Genomic DNA, 22,154 nt, shown 5'->3' on the forward strand with positions numbered 1-22,154 from the left:
TGCGGTCACCCGGGGAAGAGGGACCCGCTGCCAAGCAGCTTCTCAGAGCCCTGCCTGCCCTCGGGTCTGCCTTTGCGCAGGGTTTCCTGGGTGTATACTCCTGAGACAACCCAGGAGCTCCCTGGAAAAGAGCCGCCGCCACCCATTACCCGGTGCGCAGAGGACTCTACAAACCAGGATGAAGAGTCAGAGGTGGAAGAAGCAGCTTGCTGGCACCATCCTGACGTCAGGCTGCAATAAAACATGACAATTTGGCAGCCGTGTTAAAGGGGATTCTCAATCATACCCCACCCCCTACTGCTTTAGCCTTCTCCAGGCTGAGCAAACCGAGCTGGGATTTGGAGCTGGACTCCACCAGCACCCCAGTCTGCACCCTGCCCACCTGCAGGTGTTTCCAATAGCGGCAGCAGCTGTGGCGGCCCCACGCTCTCGCCTGCTAAAGAGTTCTGAGCAAGGAATGGGACCAAGGAGGGGAAAAGATTGGTGACAACGTGGTTCAGCCTCACCCCCTTACGCAGGAGGTGGCTGGTGCAGCAAGGAGAAGGTCTGCTGCTTTTTTCTCTTAAGGACCAGAAACTCCATTTGAGAAGCAGAAGAGTCCTACATCAAAACTCAATATTGCCAAACACAAAGGGCTCTTAACTATTGAGTAATATTTTTACTTTGATGCTTCATTGCCCCCTACAGTCCACAAACCTCTCCCCCGTGCTTGTCTGCAGCCTCCACAATAGCTCCAGCTATGAAGCAAACAGTGGAAGGTCCACAGGATCATCCCATCAGCTGCAGCTCTCCCAGGCTGCTAGCACGCTGCCTTGCCCTGCCTCTGAGGACCTTCTTTCCGCCAGAGGCAAGACTGGAAACTGGACAAGCTCCTACTTGTCCCTAGCTCCTTCGCACCAACTGCTGGCCACGCTCCTGCTCCAGGGAGCCTCGGCCCGTTGGCTTCGCCACCCTCTCTTGCGCCCAGAAGAGGCACTCCACCCAGGCCAGGGCTGGCGTGCACCTCACAAAGGGTGCAGTGCTTCCAAAGGATGCTCCAGGACTTGCACTGCAGCTCCAAAGGCCCGGCTAACCCCAATGCTGGAGAACAAACAGAGGAATCCTGCGGTCGAGGCAATCCCAAGCACAAATAGAGGCTTGGAGTAACCCTGTAGTGACAAGACCCGGGGCAGTGGATTTAAGCTGGAGGAGGGCAGATTTGGGATAGAGAATAGGAGGAAATTCTTCACTGTGCGGGGGGTGAGGCAGTGGCCCAGGTTGCCCAGAGAAGCTGTGGATGCCCCATCCCTGGAGGGGGTCAAGGCCAGGCTGGATGAGGCTTTGGGCACCCTGGGCTAGTGGGAGGTGGCCCAGCCCATGGCAGGGGGTGGCACTGGGGGGGCTTTAAGGACCCTTCCCACCCAAACCCTTCTGTGACTCTGTGAAAAGAATAATAATAGCCGTGCCTAGTTAGACGACATGTGCCTCCACTTGGTAAAACTGCAAGATACTTGATAACACATTTACTTCTCAGGCAGATGGAAATTACAATTCTGATTCTGGTTCTGAAATTCTAATTTACATTTTTACATTGTGTAGTTTACATTACACTCCCCCCCGTCCAGGAGGCTAGACTTCAGATATTTTTTCATATATGCCTCAATGCAGAGACTGAGTGACTGATTCACATAAGAAGAGATAAACAATTAAGTAAAATATTTGCCAAAATAATAAACATACTTTCTATAACTTTCCAAGACAACCTAGCAGCATCTGAGCACCAAACAACTCTCTTAGCTACACTTTTTTTTTAAACAACTTTATGAAAACAGGTTCTCTTTCTGCTCTGAAAGTACCAAATTACTCATGGTTGAATTGCTTGGCAACAGAAACAATCAACATATTTTCTCCCATAAAAAGCAATTTATTTTCTTTGCACTCTTATTTTGCAGGCAGGGACTATTAGAAGCAGAGTCTTGCAGAGCTCATTATCGGCCACTGGGACACGAGGTGCATCTCTTTATTGTCTCCTCACCAGTGCCATACACACTGCTCAGAAACAAGACTGACACAGCACTGGTACAGGCTTGTGGTTTTAAGGATTGGTTTACATTAAGCATCAAGTGTTGGCTCTTCAGGGGATGTACCTGTGGATGCTTTTCCTGATTAGGGCACGTTGCCGCTTTTATACACAACGGGAGAGCTGTTCGTATAGTTTCCAACACAATTATAATCCACAGCCTACATTAACCAGGCTGATGCATTAGTAATCACAAAATAATATTCAGGGTATGTATTTATGCAAAATGAAAATATGGAGGTTACTTAGGAGTGCAAATATGTTTTAATTCAAGCCTTGAGCCCAATATTACTCTTTTAAATTACTGTCTCCAAAATGTCCTCAGGTATATAATCAGGAACTGGCTGCAATGGTAAATAATACGTCACCATTTCTCTGAGGTCATGTTCTACATTTTCTAACTTTAAAAATTTGTTTTACTTTAATTTAAAGGATTATTTTGAAATTAGCAATGTTAATATTTAAAGAACAGTGGGTAATTCCATCTTTATATAGTGATATTGTTTAAGTGACTCTATTGTTAATGAAAATGTAGTTATTTTATTCTGAACAAGAACACTACGCACACATAATCTCTGCATAAATGACATAAAAATTCTCAGTCCTTAATTACCAAACTATCAGCACTGATAAGAATTTCTGAGCAATGGAAAAGGAACCGCAGATCACCCTTAGGACACAAGGTAAGTATCAAACGCCTGGCATTCATAGCAAGCAACACTGTCTAATACCCACTCTCGAGTCACCATGGCAACGTTGTTCTTTTGCTGGATTGCTGTAAAACAAAGACACAAACAATAAAACTGTTATCAATGAAGCAAAGCAGACTTAAGGTAAGCTTACTGATGTCTTTCAGATTAAGCTATTTGCTTCACTGTTGACATTTTAAAGGCCTTGATAAGAAACAAGAGTCTAAAACCAGTGAGGGCACTACTGTTTCTTTTAACAATGCAGGTAATACTGCAGCTCCAAAAAGAATTGCTGTTTGGCAAATGGCCAGGCAGAGGTTTTGGACACCACAGAATAAACACTAACAGCAAAGCGTGCAGTCCTTGTTATCTTTCAATTTAGGACCTCACTGACAGAGCCTCAGTTTCTGTCTGCTCAGGCACACAGAGTATGTGACAAGCAATGAGTCTCATTAAGAGAGAAGCAACAGAAAATTACTGAAGTGCTTCCAGACTGTCCTTCACCATTTCAGGATCTTTTTCTTTATTTTCTCATTTTCACAGTGCCATGGAAACAGCTGTTGCATCATCCTCCTGCTCCATTTTTTTGTTGAACTCAACTGTAGTCTAGCTAGCTCCCATTCATCCCATAACTCCAATTATCTAATTTAAAAATAAGTCTGGAACACTTGCACTTTCCAAGTCTCATGGTTTTTCTGTAGTATTTTGATTAAAAAAAAAGCAAAGATATATCAGTTAGCACTTTGTAGATAGATATTCTTTCTAGACCAAGAGGATCTTGTCCCATCTGAGGATTTCTCCTAGATCTTACTAGTCCTCCAGGGGTGTGCTTCCCCACCTTTTAGAAACTATCTATCTCCAATCAAAAAAAGTTATTGTAAAGTTGAGGATATGCAGAACTGAGGCAAGACTAGGATTTGCCTGCCAGACTATCTTTTAAGAACCTGTTGCTGATTCTTGAGATAATATACCTGGTCCTTCCAGATTTTTCTTCCAAGACATACCTCCATCTCCAGATGCAGTAGGATTTTGATTCCTCTACAAACCTCTGATATTTAACCATTAAGAGGACTGAGGTGATAGAGACACTCAATGTGTACCATAAAAGAGTCCACAACAGTGTGTCGCTTTACCTCTATAATCCATGTTTTCCATCCAAGCATCTGGCTGCACAACCACAACAGCAGTAGAATTCTAGGATTTCAAGAGAAGAAAATAAAAATGCTACTGTTATCTGCCTGTCATTAAATCACTCTCACACCCACCTGCAGAGAGCGATAACTGGGCTAACTCTGCTTCAATAACTCTCCTTCAGAGAGGACTTTAAGAAGTGGTAGTAGGGGGAGAAAGACATTAGTTCAAGACTTTTCTGCAGTTTTTCTCCAGGAATGCTATCAAGGCACTAAAGGCTTTTTGTGCCGGAAAGTGAGGCTCAGTGCTGATTTCAAGAGAGAGGAGCTATCTGCCCTGCAGGCATCCAGAGAGTACTCTGACTCATTTTCCACTAGAAATTAGCCTGTCTTCTGATAGAGTGGCCAGAGCCTAGAATACAAGGACTGTTGCCATGCCGTTTGGCACCATGACTGTGCAGACAGTTCTCTCTAACACACCTGCAAGAATCAGTCTTCTACAAGCTCATGAAGGCCATGTAATGTTTCAACGTGTTGTGTGTTACGAAACCATAGACGATTCACTATATGAAGGGTAACGTTCATTAACACGTACTGTTGTGTGCGTGAACAGATGAAGCTGCTTCACTACAGAGGCTCCACAAAGCTCCACCATCCATTCCAGATGTTCTGAAGAGATCGGATAAACAGTCCATTACGTCAATGTTTTATATCACATTAAAACTGATACTATTCTCATGTGTTTGCTCCAAGACAAACTATCAGAATCTGAAAGAAATGTAAGCTTTAGTCGATAATAAATCCTTTCACTTTCTAGCCTGCTGAGGAGCATCAACACTCTCTCTTCCCTCACCATCTAGTCAGGACTAAGCAAAACAAAAAAACCCTGGAAAAGCAAAACACCACGTGACCAAAACTTAAAGAGAAAGTCACTAACAATATTTCCTCTTATCATAAGGATGCAAGACATAAAATTAAAATTAAAAACCAGAACTCTGATTATCTCTAACAAAAGTAGCCAAAGTATTTAATTTCCAGCAATTTGTTGCATTGACAGTGAAGAAGATAAGTAAGTCTCTCAAGTATAAGAGCCATAATTGATGATCACTGCAGCAGGTGAGAGCACTGCATCCTTTGTAGTAATTACTGTAAATGTCAAGAGACGCAAGTATATTCCACACAGTCAAAAATAAAGTTATAATGGACAAATTGGAAAGCACCTGCTAAATAAGCCTCAAAAATGGGAAGAGAGGTACAAATATTTTAAGTAGAAAAATTCTAGCTTAAGTTTTCAAAACATCTACTTTATTCAATTTCAAACTAACAAAAAGAAGCTATCCTACCAGCTTTTTCTTTGCATATACACTTCTGTCTTTGTTGTGTGTTTCACTTTTAACATCTGCTGCCAGAGAGATTACACTGAGGATGACTGCTAGAAAAACTATACTTAGGAGCTGTTTACTAAGACAGAAGAAAAAAATGCTTAAATCCAAGTGCTCAATAGCATCTAAAGCTATTACCAGACACTGTGATATCAATGCTTTTCCTTCATTGCTAGAGAATCAGAGACAAACTGATAAAAGGCCTGTTTTGAAATACAGCAAAATTGCCATAGCGGTTCTGAGGACATCCAAACAGAACAGCACACTGTTTCCATTCCATCTGGAGATAGAGCTGGATAATATTCTTTACCTACACTACACCTCACGTAGGTATTCCGAAAGTTTCAGAGTAGAAGGTACAAGAGTGTCCAAGAAGAGGTCAAATGTAAAACTCTGGTGAATCCACATGATCCCCTTCCAAATACTTTTTATGCTAAAAGTTCATTTAATTCCACTAAAATGACACACCTGTAGTCATATCAGTGAAAGGTCCATAGCAACAGATCTCAAAGTCTTTAAAGATCTGAAAAAACAAGGAACATATTAACAGAGTACATGGGGAGTCTTTCAAGGACGATACTTAATATGCTGGTTTCATTGCACTTCTGGGACTAGTGATCAAGCTGTCACTGTTTCACAAAGTATATCTAAAGCTCTTTGCAACATAAAAAACAAAAGAATATCATCAAAAGCCCCCAACCTTTTGCTCTCCTATACTGATGCTATAAAAAGATAGCATTCACTCAAAGCATAGGGAGTCACTTGAGCAGATCTGCTCTGTGGCTGGCAGAGCTCCCTGTGTACAACTCTCTATTACAGAACAGCAGATAAATTAGAAATATTCCAGATATTCAGCTAGTATAGCCACATATCTGAAACAGTCACAGCAGGACAGGGTTTTCATCCCTGATGGGCTCCTACCTTTTCAGTCAGAGACTGCCTAGCCCTCTTAGGACCTTGGTGGTTTCTCCCATTGATTACATCTCCTCTAACTTCAAAGTTCTCCTGGAACATAACATAAACAAGCAATCATAAGTTAGAGACTGAGAACACTTTCCTAGTCAGAGTTCTGCATCAGAACAGGAAGAAGCTGTCAGATTTCAGAACTGGAAACCTCACAATCAAGAGTGTGCAGGACATTAATTAATTAAAAGGCTTTTCAAGAAAAATGATGGAGAGCAGTAGTGAAACTCCTGCAGCATCAGACAATTTTAAACGAAACAATTATAGTCAAACTGTATAGCAGGGGCACACTCCAAGACTACAGTTAACTTATCAGTAAAGTCTCATTTGACAGAAATTAATTATCAGTACCTAACCTCTAGATCTGTATCCACTTAGCATACAGACTAATAACAAATACAGTGCTGCATCTGATAATTTCAGGCCTACATCTGACTCAAACTCCCATTTCTCCAATACTTTATTGAAACTTCTCCACAACTTTCATGCAGTCTAGCTTGCTGCAAGAGTATGAATAACAGCTGCATATTTTCAGTTAACTCAAAAAAAAAATTTAGTTTTCATTATAATTGGAAGATCTTCTCCTTGCTTAAAGCCATGTGAGCGTGTATGACAGTGTTAACAGCTGTCCCATATTCTAGCATTCCCAACCAATTCTGTAGCAAATTTTCCCTTTTACCCCAAGAACAGGAGGGCCTTTAATACCCGCTCCGAGGGCCTTTTTGGGGCTTAGATTTTTCTTCTTCACAATGACAAAAGGGCATATGGATTTCATACCAGAAAGTGGGCATTTCTGCTCATTGGATATATGAAATCCATACTGGGTCACTAATGAGACATTCTCCAAAGATCTGTACTAGAGAATGAAAATCCAAACCTACCCAGGAACACAAAAATCCACCTAAATGAGGGTCACATCAAACAAGCCACTTCTACTAGGAAAGGCAGTAAAGGCTGGAACAAGTTTTCAGTAGTTGGCTATTCTAAAGTTTAAAAACAAAGCAAAGCTATATACATAGCTATGTTCCAACATTATTTCCTTAAGCAAACAACAGGTCCTTTCCTCTACGCTGTAATCCATCAATATCATTAGGAACACTTATTAAAAACGATGCCTGTAACCTGTTCCAAAAAATAACAGGGATGCATTACGTCTTTAATAATAATTAATACATATAGTCTACGTGTGGCTTTTGCTCCTAGCATTTTGTAAAACTAGAATCCCAGTTTTCAGAGCCAAATTTCCACATATTAAATGATTAGACTATATCTGAGGCTACTAATAGGTCCAATCTAACAGCATTGCTTACACATTTGACGTTTCACTCTTAAAATAGACCTACCTCATCCAGTATCCTTCCTTCTTTAAAAGACTGAATGATCCCTAAATAAAAAGATAGACCATGACAAGTCATTTTATCAGGCAAAACTGTTCTTCCACTGCCAGTATCCTGACCTCACCACTATATTAAATGGAATGTATTTGTACTATGAGAAACTGAATACACTGAAAGAGCTTAGAGAATTTTTTTACGTTTTACAAATAATATTAATTTTGCACTAATTCCATGCCTCGCAAAGATTTAAATTAAGAGGAAAGAAAGGCCTTTGTCAGGGTGGGGAGCAATCCAATGTGGTTATTTGAAAGCTGAAAAGTATTCAGAAGAGAAAGAAGCTTGATGTTGCTGTTTGGGGTTTATTTATTTTAAAAAAAATTAGAAGAAACTCTGCAAAACATCAGATGCCAAGACATGAAGATTTTTTTTTTTTTTTAAACTGGAACAAGGGAAGAGTATATTTGTGGTAGAAGGTCAGAGACCTTTTAGCTCCAAAACAAGTTATACTCACACTGATAACTAACTACCCATTTTCTTCCTGCAATACCCAGAAAGTACTTCAGTGTCCGTTCACACACCAGCTCCTTATCTGCAGAACAAACAAAAATAAGATCTATTTCAGTTTTGCCATTAGTGAAAAAAAACAGCTCAGGTTATTTGTACCTAAAAGCAGGCAAGTTTTTTGCTAAGCACAGCAGCAAAATATCAAGACCATCTATAGAAAGGTTCTGATTCTACTAAACTGAAGGAATTGAGCAGAAACTAATCACATGTACAACTTCTGAACTCTTTTTTAGTTATTCAGGAGAGAGAAGAGGCAAGAAAAAGCAGGAATACTAGTCAAGACAGAGGACACTAACAGTAGGATTCGGTGCCTAGGGTTAGCACATAAACTTTCAGATGACTAGCCATCTGAGATTTTCCACTCCACCAGAACAGGCACACCTTCAGAAGGCAGTTTATCATGTGTGTTTGTGTAAGGACAGAACAATCTACCTCTCCAAAACCATATGGTCATGGGGTCTACGTTACAATTCCTGAAGACAAAGGCAAAATTGAGTCCATATATTTGGAATAACAAGATTTTCTGGCTCCTTTGGTTTTCAAAAGCAAGAAAGGCTTATGGTATAGACTGTATCCCAATATAAGCCAGATAAAAGTGCTTCTACAAAGCAAAATGCAAGCACAGCATGTAGCACACCCACACCCAGATTTGGCTCAAAATATTTTTGTTTAAGAAAACGTTAGTTAAACGCTAGGTGCTAGGCTCAGCAGAGAGCTTAGATATAACCCATGCCTAGACACAGCAATGCATTAACTCAATTTTACTGATGAATGCTTTTCCGGAGTTAACGTATTGCTCCCTGGTTCAGATACATGTGTCAAATTTGAAACTGTAGCATTGTACTGATGTTTCCACAAAGTTCCTTTAAGCTTTTAATAATGAGATTCTGAGCTCTACCAAAGAGCAAAACCTAATTTAAATACCTTAATGAAGCACACGAATAATAGTTACTATAAATGGTACTGCTGTTTTGTTCCTATGGAAGAACAGTTACACTATCAACTACCATCAGCTACACATAGTTGAATCCCACTTCCAGTTTTCTATTAAAGATAAGTTTCTTGCAAAAATTTAGAATGAAACAGTATTTATAATCCCTCCAAGGAATTAGGAAACCAAAATAGCAACTTATTTCCAGAACGTCTATATCCCATTTCTTTGGAAACGATCTTTCTTTCTTATTGGTTGGTTCTGAACTACTTCATGTTAACATGCTGTAAACACTTGAAAATTGTGACCAAACAGCTGGAGAAAAAAACCCAAACAAACATTAGGTAGCATTAACTTCAAATCACACAAGGAAATAAAACATACCCTCACTCTGATTCTGTGAAACTGAATAAGAAAGATTCCCAAGCTTAAACAAAAAAATTATGATAGAGAAGAAAACAATACCTTTTCCTGGAACTTATTCAAATTTATTGATGAACTGTCTACTTGCTGGTTAGCCTAGAGTTTAAATCCTATACAGTGTGTAAATACAGGATTTGTTCACATAGCTCCCAACAAACCTGTTTTCATTATGACGTGGGTTGTTCCTTCAGTAATGTGATTAGATAAAGTACTCCGAGTTTTTCTTGCAAACTTCTGGACCACCAACTGAAAAGTGGGTAAGAAAATTAATAGCTAGAAAAACATTGATAAAACCAACAACTCCTGTTTATAGGAGTATAACATCAGACAGTCACTTTAAAGTAATGGTTTTATTTGTGTTGGCACACAGAATATACATTTCCTTAAAGTCAATAATTTTGGCGCCATTCAACAAGCTAAAGTAAAGAGCTCTCAGTCAGAAGTTGATAAACCAAAAGGCATATCGCCCTGGAAATGGATCACAGAAATACAGAATTGATTACATTTCAGAAATCCTCACTATGGATCAGAACTTGGGAAAAGAAGCAGCATCTGAGAACATTAAGGGAAACAATGAACCAAACTGCCCCCTCCCGTCCAACCCCCAGGGCTTTCTAGAAAGAAAGTCCCCTTGCTTTGGAATAATGTGTTTTTCTCCTAGACAGCAGGCAGTCATTTTAAAAGTTCAAACTTCACTAAGCTTCAGAGTGCCGTTTACAGGCAGCATTCTTCATATTTTTAGGAGTGAAAAAGTTTGAGTTGCTGTATTACTGATCTGCAATTGCTGCAAGATTAATTCCAGTTACTCTTAGATCTCTCTGTGTTGAGGACTACAGGGGTAATCAGGAATATTTAACAAGTGATGGCTAAAACTTCTGGAATATACTTACATGCTCACTTTGATTCAGACCTGATGCCACAATTGACATTTCCTTCCTGTTAGTCACAACTGGACTTGCAGCATTTTCTTTCCCAGCTGCATTGTGCAGAGCAGACAAAGGAAAACACACACTCCTCTTCGATTTACGTTCTTGAGTACAGCTTTCATTAGCATCCTGAGCTACAACAGAACCATTTGTTGGTTCTGCCGTTCGGGGGTTAAGAAGCCTTACAGAGGAGGAAGAGTTATTTGGACTCCTGGTCACATTTCCAGAAAGATTTGATAAGACAGATGCACTATTTAGCCTGGTTCCAGATTTCTGCTCATCTGCGATTTCTGAAGGAAAAGAGAAATTACTCCTTGGAACAGTTTCATTCTTCTTGTAGTCAAGGTGGAAGGCCGTTGCTCTACCTTCTAAATTTAAATACTGCAGTCACTTCCTCTCCTTACTTGTTTATTACTTCACCTTGGACTCTATCATTACTTTTTCCTGATCTATAGCTGAGACACTAGAATACGTGTGAAACTTTCAGTAGCATATCTGTCCAAAAGTACCAATTTATATGTGAGACACGTAATAACTCCCATTACTGTCAAAATGTTGTCCAACGCCATCCTGACGGGCAGCTATACAGTTGGGCTAACAAACAAAACCAACCAAACAAGAAGTAACATCTTTTTAAATTGACCAGGAATACATAAATTTAAATCCTTGATTTACAAGAAAAAGTTGTACCTTGCTGGTATGAAAAAAGCAGGGAAAAAAAAGCAGAAATCAAAATGTGTTGGATCTCTCTTAAATGTTACCTGCTTCAAGCTGACACTGACCGAATTCTTGCACTGCTTCCTGCACAGGTTTTGTCTTTTCAAAAGGAAAAAAAAAAAGCACCTCCTGTTACAGATCTGTGTGAGATTACCTGGTGTAATAGTATCTATGCTGTGAGTGTAGTACCCAGGTTATAAATAAAATGTGTGTCTCACTGAACAGCTGAATTTAGGCAAAATTCTGCTAACGTATAAATTTTAAATTAACACTATAATTTGTCATAGAGGGAAAAAAGAACTAGTAACAGTCACACAACTGTTTGTAAAAAAGCTGGAAAAACTTTTTATTGCTATTTACCTCTTTCTTGTTGCATTTGTTCCATTCCAAGTGTTCCTTTGCTACTGGAACGTGGCAGTTTCCTATGGATAGGTAAAAATTCAGATTCCTGACTTCCATGCTGCTTTAGCGCTGCTTCAAGTACAGCCATTTCTTGCTGAAGTTTTTTTAGGTTATTTTGCATAGCATTCTTCTGCTGCAAAGGATACACAATTGTGCCAACATTAGCAAACTCAATTTTAAACAGTAAGATTAATTTATTTGACAAACACTTGAAAATTAGAAACAGCAAAATTAGTTTTTACCGTGTGTTCAAAAGGTGACTGTGGTGCTTTTACTGTAACAAATAACGTATACATACTACGTCAAAAGCAAAAAAACCCCGCCAAAACAAACCTACCACACCGTCATTTTGCTACTCAAATAATTTCCGTTCAGACAGCTCAAAGTTTAATCTGTCAGGAAAAAAATAAGAACCTCTGCAGATTTCTTTAAAGGTCATTTTTCCCGGACTGCATTAGTTTACATTAGCCACTTAATTTAAAAATCTAATAATGAACATCAAGCACCGAGCCTGTGAACTTTCCACCATTACTGAAAGCCCAAAAGCATATTTGAAATTTATTTAATAAAATACTTCATCCTATTCTTTCTTACTTTCTCTCTCAAAACTTACAATACCCCGTTAAAAACATGCCATTTACACCTCCTCGTAAGAGCTCACGGCTTCAAAGGATCATTTTAAAAACCTAAAACCTTCATCATACAGGATACAGCAGTTTCCACAGCACTGAATACTGCATTTGTAGCTCTAGCACTGGCACCATGTGGAGCTTCCTTGTTACTGAATCAATACAAGACCCCCAACCAAACAGAAAACCCAAACCACACAACAAACCAAAATACTCCCCACCCATCCGTCCTGCCACTACTCCATTCAACCCAGACATATCCTCGTCTCTATCAAGTCAGTGCTGACTCCACAGCCTTCATATACTCGCTTATATCCTAGAACGCAAGCTGCTTTTAGAAGTTAGTGCATAAACTCACTTACCTGTGTAGTAAGGATTTCACCCTGAGAGAATGGTCCACACGAATCTTCTACAATACTTGTTTCACTGTCATATCCAGATGCTTCACCTTGAAAAAGGTGGAAGAAAATCTGAGTTAGTTAAAGGAAACAAAAACAAACATTGTCCCTAATCTCTTACCACGCAGACCTTTTGCGCAACTGCTAACTATAATGGTAAAGTGACAAGTTTTGGAAGCACTTAAGTTAGAAGAACACATCTACTCCAGGTGAACATTTTGAAGAATACCATGTCACACATACCGCAAAGTAAACAGAATTCAAAATGTTTCAATAGTGATGAAAGAGTGCTAAATATTTATGAAAGCCACAAAGAGGTCAAAAGAAGCACTATGGAATTCTATCGCCAATTTCAATAAACATTTCATCTGGGGATACAGCCTAAGTAGGCTTTATTAAATTTTGCTGATAGATGCAAATATCACACTGCAGTACAAACGCTGGTGTTTCACTCAAAAATTAACTCCCATCAGACAGACTCAGTCCGGCCTCTAGTGCCCACTCTTCATTTTTGCTCTGAACAAAGAATACTGGGAGAACTTAATTTTCAGGAAATAAACCACTGAGGCTTTATCATTTGATTGTTTAGCCCTGATACATTCCTTTAAAAGAGCAAGCACCACCCAAATACAGAACAAGTTCCCATGCAAACACCAAAAACCTAGGTGCAATGACACTACAAACACAGCTGCAGAGGTACGAATCTTGGTTTGTACCTGGGTTTGCTCCCATGTTTGGGTCTTCTTGGCATTCATCTTTGAAGTTAGTTTTGCTTCTCTTCAACCCTCCATTACTACTTTGAAAAGCTTCTTCACTCTCATTCACATTGCTCACTTCTTTGGATGTATGAAGTTTCATTAAAGGTTTCTTTAGTGCTCGTGCTCCGTCAACTGATTCTTCAGACAAGTTGGACTGGGAAGAAAATAAGTTGATGGAGCATTCCGACTCCTGGCTTGGTGAAACACACCCACTACTTAGCGCAGCTTCAGGCACTTTCTGCCTACTATTGTCATCGTGACTTCCCCTGTGAGGCAATGTGATGGGACTTACTGAAGACCCTACCACAGGTGTCACTTGTTTATTGATCTGCAAAGGTGTGCTTACTGATTTGCCAAATATTATTGCCTGAAAACATGGTAAATCTTCATCCTCACTAGATTCTTCATCTGAAGAACGCAGTTTCCGTGCTTTTCTTCGAGATCTTTGAATACCTTGAGATCTTGGCTGAGAACTAACATTTCTATTGTTTACTTCTTCAGCCAAGGCATTGTCACTTCTTTTTACAAACACAGCAGATCTCTCTCTTCTATCAGTTTCAGAAAAGCTAGTGTTCTCTTCAATATCATCATCAGAGCACAGTAAGCCATCAGGGGTTTCAGACAAACCTGTAAAATCACTATCCCCTTTAAGAGGTTCTTCTGGAGCCTCTGCAACTAAACACTCGGGTATCCCTGTGCTAGCAGTTTGAGTTGCTTGTTCTTCATTCCCCTTCACTTGTTTTCTTCCTCTTTTGCTACTTTTTTGCCCAATGACTTCACAGCTAAATTCAGCAGGCCTTTTCTGACAAGTTGCAGGACAAATCATTGACCTGGACTGAAAATGTAATATTGGTCCTTTGCCATCAGCAACTTCAGCCCTTCCTGCTTGATCGCTTTCTGAACTGAAACATATTTCATCACTGACTGTGTTTAAATTGGCTCTTTCGAAAATGTGCTCTTCTGTATTCCTCTGGTCACTTTGGCTTCTACTACCTTTGACTGGATTCTGTGTCAATGTGCTTTCTATCCCTATATCAGCTGACACTCTCTTTCCATTGCCCTGCTCTCCTTTTTGCGATCTGTTTTTGTCTTCAGTCCTAGCAGCGCCCATTCTTATTGGCCTCAGATTCCCCTGATTTTCAACCTGTGAAGCATCTTCTTCATGTTCTCCTGGGTGTGTACATTCAGCGCTGACAACAAAGTGAGGCTCAGGACTGACACAAGCAGATTCATAGGTCTCAAGCTTCTCTTTCTCGCAAACCATACTCAAGCTTTCCGCAGTTGTTTTCTCTTCTTGTAAGTTGTCAGTTTTTAAATATTTGCTATGCTTATTTTCTACCTGATCCACACACGATATTTTTAAAGTTTCAGAAGCAGCATCTTCTACTGAACATGCCTTCATGGGAGTAGGGTAAAGGCTGAATGATAAGCGTTTTGAATGCCTAAATATATTTCGCAGATACTGTGTGTCTAACTCACTATCTTCAGCTTCCTTGGTCAATTCTGGAACATTTTTAGCCACTGGCAACTCCTCAGTTCTGAAGTCCCCTGGAATGTTTTGTGTATCATGTCCATTATCCTGGGGAAAAGCAGTACATGCTCCAGTCATCTCTTCAGTCAGGTGGGAACCAGTTTGCACAACAGCCATTGAAGGAGACTGTGGGAGGAAAGGGCTACCTAGTATTTCACCTTCTTGAGAACCTGCATCAGCTGCAAAGGAACTACAATTTGAATGCTTACGCAAAGATGTAGGATTGGGGAGACTTTTTCCAGTTTCTGCAGTGTCAGATGAATTCTTTAGATTAATCTGTATTTCATTTGCTTCCAGATCACCACCCTTCAGGTTAGTGAGTGGTTTGTGACTCAACGTACCCTGGGGCTCACGTGGGTCTTTGCATTCAGAGGTGTGAACTAACAGATTCCTTTGGACTCCAGAGAAAGACCCTTCATGATCACTGTCATGCTTTCTTACTCTCTTAACTGCTCCTCCTTTTCCCATTTCTTTTGTAATTTCTTCAGAAAGTAACTGAATCCTCCTGCTGCGCCTGACTTGTCTTTGCTCAGAATCAACTTTCTTTGGTTCTTCACTGCTTGGATAGCTATCAATCTGTGGCTCAGCTGGATCAGGGGAAACAGAGTTTCTATCTACTACTAACTGCAGAGCACACATGGTTCTAGTGGAACGCCTGCATCTTTTTGCTGCACAACCTCTTTTTTTAGTGCTTTTCTGATCACAGCTATTTGGTTCTAGTTCTCCATCACAGTGCTTGCCAGTCGCCTTTTCAGTAGCTTTTTTCCATATGGATCCTCCTCCTTCCTCAAGTTCTGCTAGTATATTATCCTTTCTATTCTCAGAGAGCTGACCCTCATTAACAGCAGAACTTTCATCACATCTTTTCTTTTCAGCTTCTCCAAGGCACCAGTTAACACCTTGAGGACACCCATCTGCCCCCTCTATATCTTTTTTCTTGATTAAATCCTCAGGTTGCAGGACACGGGCAGTCTTACTTTTTCGTTTTAGTCTGTCTTTACTGGAATTATTCAAGCACTTCTCATCAGCAGCCACATCTTCCTTTTTTGCAGTAGGTAAAATGTCTCTTGAGATAATATTGGGATTTGACTTCCTCTCTCTCTTGTATGTTTTCCCAAATATTTTGTCTTTGATGCTATCTGCTGTTTGTTTTGACTGTCTCTTGTTTCCTTCAACCACTGCAGTTCCCATAGAATCTACCATAGGGTTAGTCTTTTCTGAAATACACAAATCTTTATCTGATAAATATGTATCTCCTCCACTTGAAACATCAGTTGCTCCAGCAGAATCATCCTGGGAAGAATTGGAGGACACAGTATCGTTGCTTTTTGAAAACCATTCATTGACTTTCTGAATGCTTCGCTTCAGTCTCTTCCTAGAGACTTGATTCAGGGTGGCACAGTGAAGTGGCTCTGGCTGAAGTAGCTTCTCCAGAGGATGTTCTTTTTCATGGAAAGAATCATAATCAGGTGCATACATTTCCACAGCTTCCACACTTTGTACAACAGCATCTATTTCCTTGCTTTCATTCAACCTGCTCTCTGAGATATCTTTTAAGGCAAACTTTTTGCTTTTACTATTGCACTGAGTTTGCTCTGCATCCATTTCTCCTGTATTCTTAAACAAAGACATATCCCCACCATTCCTTAAGGGACTGGCATTACTTATTCTGTCACACTGCTCTGTGAGGAGGTCTACAGCAAGAACATTTGAGGGAGAACTCTGGTATTCAGTCGCATTCACTTGGCCAGGTTCAGCATATTCAGCGATGTTCCAAGTGCGTTTCTTGCTCAAGCCTTCCTTCGATAAATCACTTTCACCTGTAGATTTATAGGTATTATAAATTATTAAGCCCTATTTTACACACACGAGAACAATGACAAGCTTAATGGTTACTTTGTTTTAAAAGAACTGTTCTTATTTTCCCCCAAAATAGAGTATCACACTGCACAAATCTCCCTCTAGAGAAAGGGAGAAAGATCAAATGACATATGATATATGTTCATCCAACTTCTTCATTCCAAATTCTTACAGGAATTTCCAGGCAGTGCTCTCAGCTTGTATTATAAGGGATAATACGGCTTATGTAGAATACAATAAGTTTTGCATTTTGATCAAGTTACTTTCCCTTCTGTTCTTGTGCACAGAATATCCACATTTTAAGTATCTAGCCTAGAGGTAGTCTTGTACTCATGGTGCCTAGCTGTAGGCATCAGCAAAACTACAATATACAAGACTGCAAGTATATGTATTTAACCATGTGAAATCAAAACACTGACTTATCTTTCTTTCAAGCTTAATCATTATTGTCACCAAAATAACAAACACACCTATGACATTTGATAGAGTTACTTCTTTAGCACCCAGCTTGTCAGGCTGTGTATTGCCAGAATATTCACTCCCCTTCCCAGCACTCTGAAATTCTTCTAGCTTTTCTTTAGATGAAATCTGAAGTGCATCTTTGTCTAACCTGCTGAGAAGGAAAAATCTACTTTTATTACAGAAAAAAACCACAATAGACATAATAGAAGATGATATCTAACTTCCCTTTTTTGGTCTCTGAAATAGTTTTTGGAGAATTCAGGCTGCATGACTGACACTCGCCACAACTAGATCCCCTCAGAGTTTCAAACCATTTATTTAAAAGATCCTCTCGCACATTCCTGAATTTAACATTTACTTCCTGAAGCATAGTATGTGCTTTTCTCTTGAATATCTAATGTCTGTGTAAGCAACAAAAACATTTAGAAAACAGCTTTAAAGTACATTATATGACAAACTGATGGGAGTCAGCTACACATGCTACCCTGATGCCCCCGAAGTTGAAAATCACTTATCTGCTCGAAGAATTCTCTCAGTCCTATGCTAAGAAACTAAAACATAGGAATGAGAATACTGAACCATGAATTCCTTAATCACCTTTACTTACCCAGTATTGCTTTCCTGTTTAAAAAGCTCTTCAGATGAATCGGAGCCTAAAAAACACATCAGCAATTACTCTGGTTGAAATGATTCAGAGAAAGATAACTTGCCAGATTCAGTGTTTATTATCATGCATCTTCAGTTCTTTCCAGAGGTAGATACTTTCAACTTTTATCAGATTAAATCAAGTTCAGCTGTGCAGTAATTTACCTAATTAATATTTCCATGTATAAATATCTACACAGCTCCAACATAAAATTCTGTTTAAATACAGTGACTGGTAACAGAGAGCTATTAAGAGTTAATTAGCCAAGAGTTAGTTTCTAATTTCTAAATTTATACATGAAACAGCTGCGGTATTTAGAATTTTGAACTGGAAGTCAGAGCAATATATCCAACTATGTCTCAGATCCTTCAATTGATCTTGGCAGAGGCATAAGGAAAAAAAGAGAGGCAACGAACACTATCTGTTAAAAGGAGCAATTCCTTCCTTGAAGGAACAAAATAAACTCTGCACAGCATCTATCTTGTTTCTCACATGAAAAGGAACTTCTAAAAAGTTAGGATAGACAGAAATGAAATGTTCTTTCCTCAATTAGATTTAATTCTTATCTCTGGTTATTAACTAGAGCTTCAAGCACTGACGACAAAAATTAATATTCTTTAGAAAACGGTAGTTTTCATTAGTTATTACAACTATAACTTTTTTTCACATCTGTAAGCATCTTTTCTTTTGATCTTGTACACTGAGCCCTACAGGTTTACCACAGCAGTGTTATTTCCTACAACATAATAAATTATATAAAAACCCCTTTGATTTATCAGCTTTGAATTATCCATAATTTGTTCCTTTGTTCTCATTTTGGGTGTTCAGGAGAAATTAGCGTTTATAAAGACTTGGAACTTCACCACCTTTTATTACTCTGCAAGCATTATACGTTGTAGATTGACACTAGTCGAGGTTATGTATCTTACCAAACTCTATATAAATCCCTTTTTTGGAGCCACATTTCTGGGTTTTGGTTCTTAGGGGACATCTTTTGACCCTGGTATCCGTAACCTGTGTATCCACATTAGCTTCCAAAAAAAACAGGAGAATAGAAAGGAATTGTTATAACAGTAGGTTCTTTCCAAAAAATAAGTAGTAATTATTTGAACTACAGCAGAAGGGGCTGATAAAAATGAACTAAGTATCTAAACTGGCAGCCTCTCTACAAAAATCCAGTATGTGTAATTTATCATACTGATATCAGTAATGGAATGTGTTAACAGAAACAATTATCATGCATTTAACAGCTCAAATCATTAACAGTTTTATCTTACTTAACTTTCTATTCAGCACCAAGCAGATGAGCCAAGAAACAATTTACCAAGAACAAACTCATACACACAGCAATCACCCTCAGCGGGGTAACGTCTTAGGAATTCTTAAGACATATTCATGGTCTTACTACAAAAAAGTAAAAAGCCAACTAATAGTTAGACAGCTTCATTAAGCCAGAAGTAGGAAAAAGCTTTCCTTTTAAGTTCAGGTATTTTTATGCAAACAACTTTTTAAAGTACATTAGGAAGACAAAAATATTTAGATGTCCTTGTCTGGAATAATATTCAAGTCAAACAGTGATCTGAAAGCAACCCAAAATCTCCTATTCCACTCATTTATGTATATGCATGTATACACATTCCAAATAAAACACTAAACAATCCACAAAAATAAACTGGGAAAAAATACCAAGGTGCAGTTTTCTTGTCCATTTTCTTTAGCACTTTTTTTCCTGTTTCTGAAGCCCTTACTCTGGATGACAGAACCTTCTTTACACAGGAACTCTGCAGCAGGAGCTTCTGTGGATGTTTTAGGAAAGTGATGACTGTTTAAAACTGAAAAATGTCAACAGGGAAAAAAGGCAAAAATATTTTCTTACACTGAGCATGACAACAGGTATCATATATCAATAAAATAGCCTTGCATAGACTGTATGCAACTAGCACATATACAGCTAAAACACAATTATCAAAGAAATCTCCTTGAATTATTAGCCTGATCATTCTTTATGAGTACTTCAAGTATTAAGCAAAATCTTGATCTTGCCAAATGATTTTCACAACCAGTTTTGCTTATATAGATAATCCAGCAAGCACAGGATCTAATGCTAGTGATTTTAGAATGACTGAACAAGTTGAAAAGAATTTGAAAAGAAAGTCCAGTTTTTATAGCACAATATACTAAGGAAAACCTTGGGAGCTTAATGGAACTTATGCTTCGACATCCAAGAAGAAACTTTTGATAATTCCTCCCATACTGAGTACTGCACAGTAAATGAGATACCCTGCAAATAATTATGATACAAATACCAAAATCTTATTTAAAAAATAGTCGGGCATACACATTCATAACACTTACATTTTACTCCAGTGTCAAGCTCAAATGCATGGATAGTTTCCAACAATCCTTCAATTAGTTGCTTAAATCTGAAATTTTCTTTCAGACTTCTGAAATAACATCACCACACAAGTTGTTTTAAGACAAATGTAGGGGTTAACTATTAATAGTTCTAGAATTTAGGCTGAACAAAAAAAAAGACTAGAACTCCAAAGTGGAAGATGAGAAAACAAGAAGTTGTTGCCAAGTAATAACAGTTTCTCAAAACAACCATTACTACAGGAACTGAAACTATCACAAAGTGAAAGTTACGCATTTTTCCTCACATAGGTTTAGCACAGAGAAACTTAGTTGTTATGACTCAAGGATAATACATGCTGGATAGCACAAACATTTGCTAAGAATGGTGCCTTCACCTGCTATCACTTGAAAGTTTATATTGAGGTAAGGCACTAAAAAGTCACTCCTTTAGAAATTGCCATTTACTTAACCACCTTTTTCTGTTTATTTCAGTCTTCTGCTAAGATATTTTTAAGACAATTATTAACTTTTCCTTAGAGTTCAAACTTTTCCTCAAGCCCACTTGCAAAGATGCATTACCTCTTGGTAACTTCAGTCTTACAGAGAGGACACTGTACCACACCTTTTTTCTTTCTGCTGAGGAGTTTGAACATACAGAACCTAGAAAAAAAAGAATAATCACAACGGTAACAAAACAGAGGATGTTATTTTCTTTAGAAGTGAGTCTAGATGTGCACCACTTAGTAGAAAACCTTCATTATCAAGTTGAATGCCTGTATTCTTGTTCTAGTGTTACAATGAATTAATCAATCCCCTTTGACACATCTGTGAAACTGCAGTTATTTCTTATTCAGAATTGATTTTTCCCCTAAAAAAGCTTCATATTAAGTTAACAAAACACTGTAGACATCATTAGCACTACAGAAAAGAAGTATATATGGAGAATAAGGACAGATTGACTGAGTTGTGCAATTACAAGCTTTCAAACCTACCTGCAGAATATGTGATCACATTTTGTTGAAACTGGCTCTTCTACCACATCCAAACTACAAAAAGAAATACGAAGAAAAACAAGAACACAGAAGTGACATATAAAATAGGAGCAATAAAATAAGATTTGGAAATACAGTAACTTTTCTGAACTTTAAAAAAAAATCTTGATGAGGAATTAAAGTAGGACACATTTGACAATTTTTCATTTGAGAACAAGGTACAGTAACAAATACTGTCATTATGTGATATATACATATCTACTATCTCTTCACAATCTTTGTCTGCCTCTAGCAAAGACAGCATTTTCTGGAAATGCCAGTTCAAAACTTGGTGTTAGAACACTAACGTCCGACCCTTACAAAACACCAATATACTTAGCCTTAAAAGACAATTATTTTTGATAACATGTAGTATGGACATGGCATTTGAAAAGAAAGACAGAGAAGAGTCATTAACTATATAATACAGAGTTCACATTATTCTCCTGGCATACCATATCGGGCACTCCAAGTTCTTCTGCATAGCTGAGAGCACATTTCGTACATCTCCAACAGCAATCACTGACAAGTCCATCCTTCACACCCAAAAATTGCCTACAGGATAAAAAGTAATCAGCTGTGCTTCTGATCTGTTGCACCCAGTGACCGTGTTTTCTCCTGTATGGCTTTTCCAGAACGTGCTGAACACTGTCCAATGCTCAGCGGCTATTTCTTGGGTGAGGTTTTACAGCAAAGGGGAGTTCTTACGTGAACGTTTACAGTTAAAACCTGTCAAGTTTCCTGCAGTCAAAGGGGGGTTAACAGAAGCAGCGCTCTGCAGAAACCAGCCCGGGCACACGCGAGCACACCCGCGGAAACAAGGAGCGGGGCCCAGGAGACAGCAGACAAGACTCTGCTGAGGACCCTGGAGCTGCCCGCAACACTCAGAACAGGTCCGACCCCACAACCAGCGCCGCAAATCCCCACAGCGAAGAGAAACCCCTCGGTCCTTCCGCGGCGG

The 22,154-nt window shown here is 39.0% G+C and overlaps 1 protein-coding gene across 1 annotated transcript; it reads right to left on the reverse strand.

The window, feature by feature from the left end:
- Positions 1-2,730: 2,730 nt before the first annotated feature.
- BRCA1 (breast cancer 1, early onset) lies at positions 2,731-21,728 on the reverse strand. Its single transcript, XM_010081033.1, is given in 20 exon segments — positions 2,731-2,834; positions 3,882-3,942; positions 4,474-4,547; positions 5,729-5,783; positions 6,182-6,265; positions 7,567-7,607; positions 8,072-8,149; positions 9,637-9,724; positions 10,369-10,694; positions 11,482-11,656; positions 12,515-12,600; positions 13,267-16,659; positions 17,170-17,287; positions 17,765-17,814; positions 18,737-18,846; positions 19,498-19,639; positions 20,163-20,251; positions 20,742-20,822; positions 21,155-21,208; positions 21,649-21,728. Coding segments are annotated over 20 exon segments (5,289 nt in total).
- Between the last annotated feature and the right edge of the window lie 426 nt (positions 21,729-22,154).

This window comes from Pterocles gutturalis, unplaced genomic scaffold (assembly GCF_000699245.1).
Source record: "Pterocles gutturalis isolate BGI_N339 unplaced genomic scaffold, ASM69924v1 scaffold3304, whole genome shotgun sequence".
In the NCBI taxonomy this organism is placed as follows: domain Eukaryota; kingdom Metazoa; phylum Chordata; class Aves; order Pterocliformes; family Pteroclidae; genus Pterocles; species Pterocles gutturalis.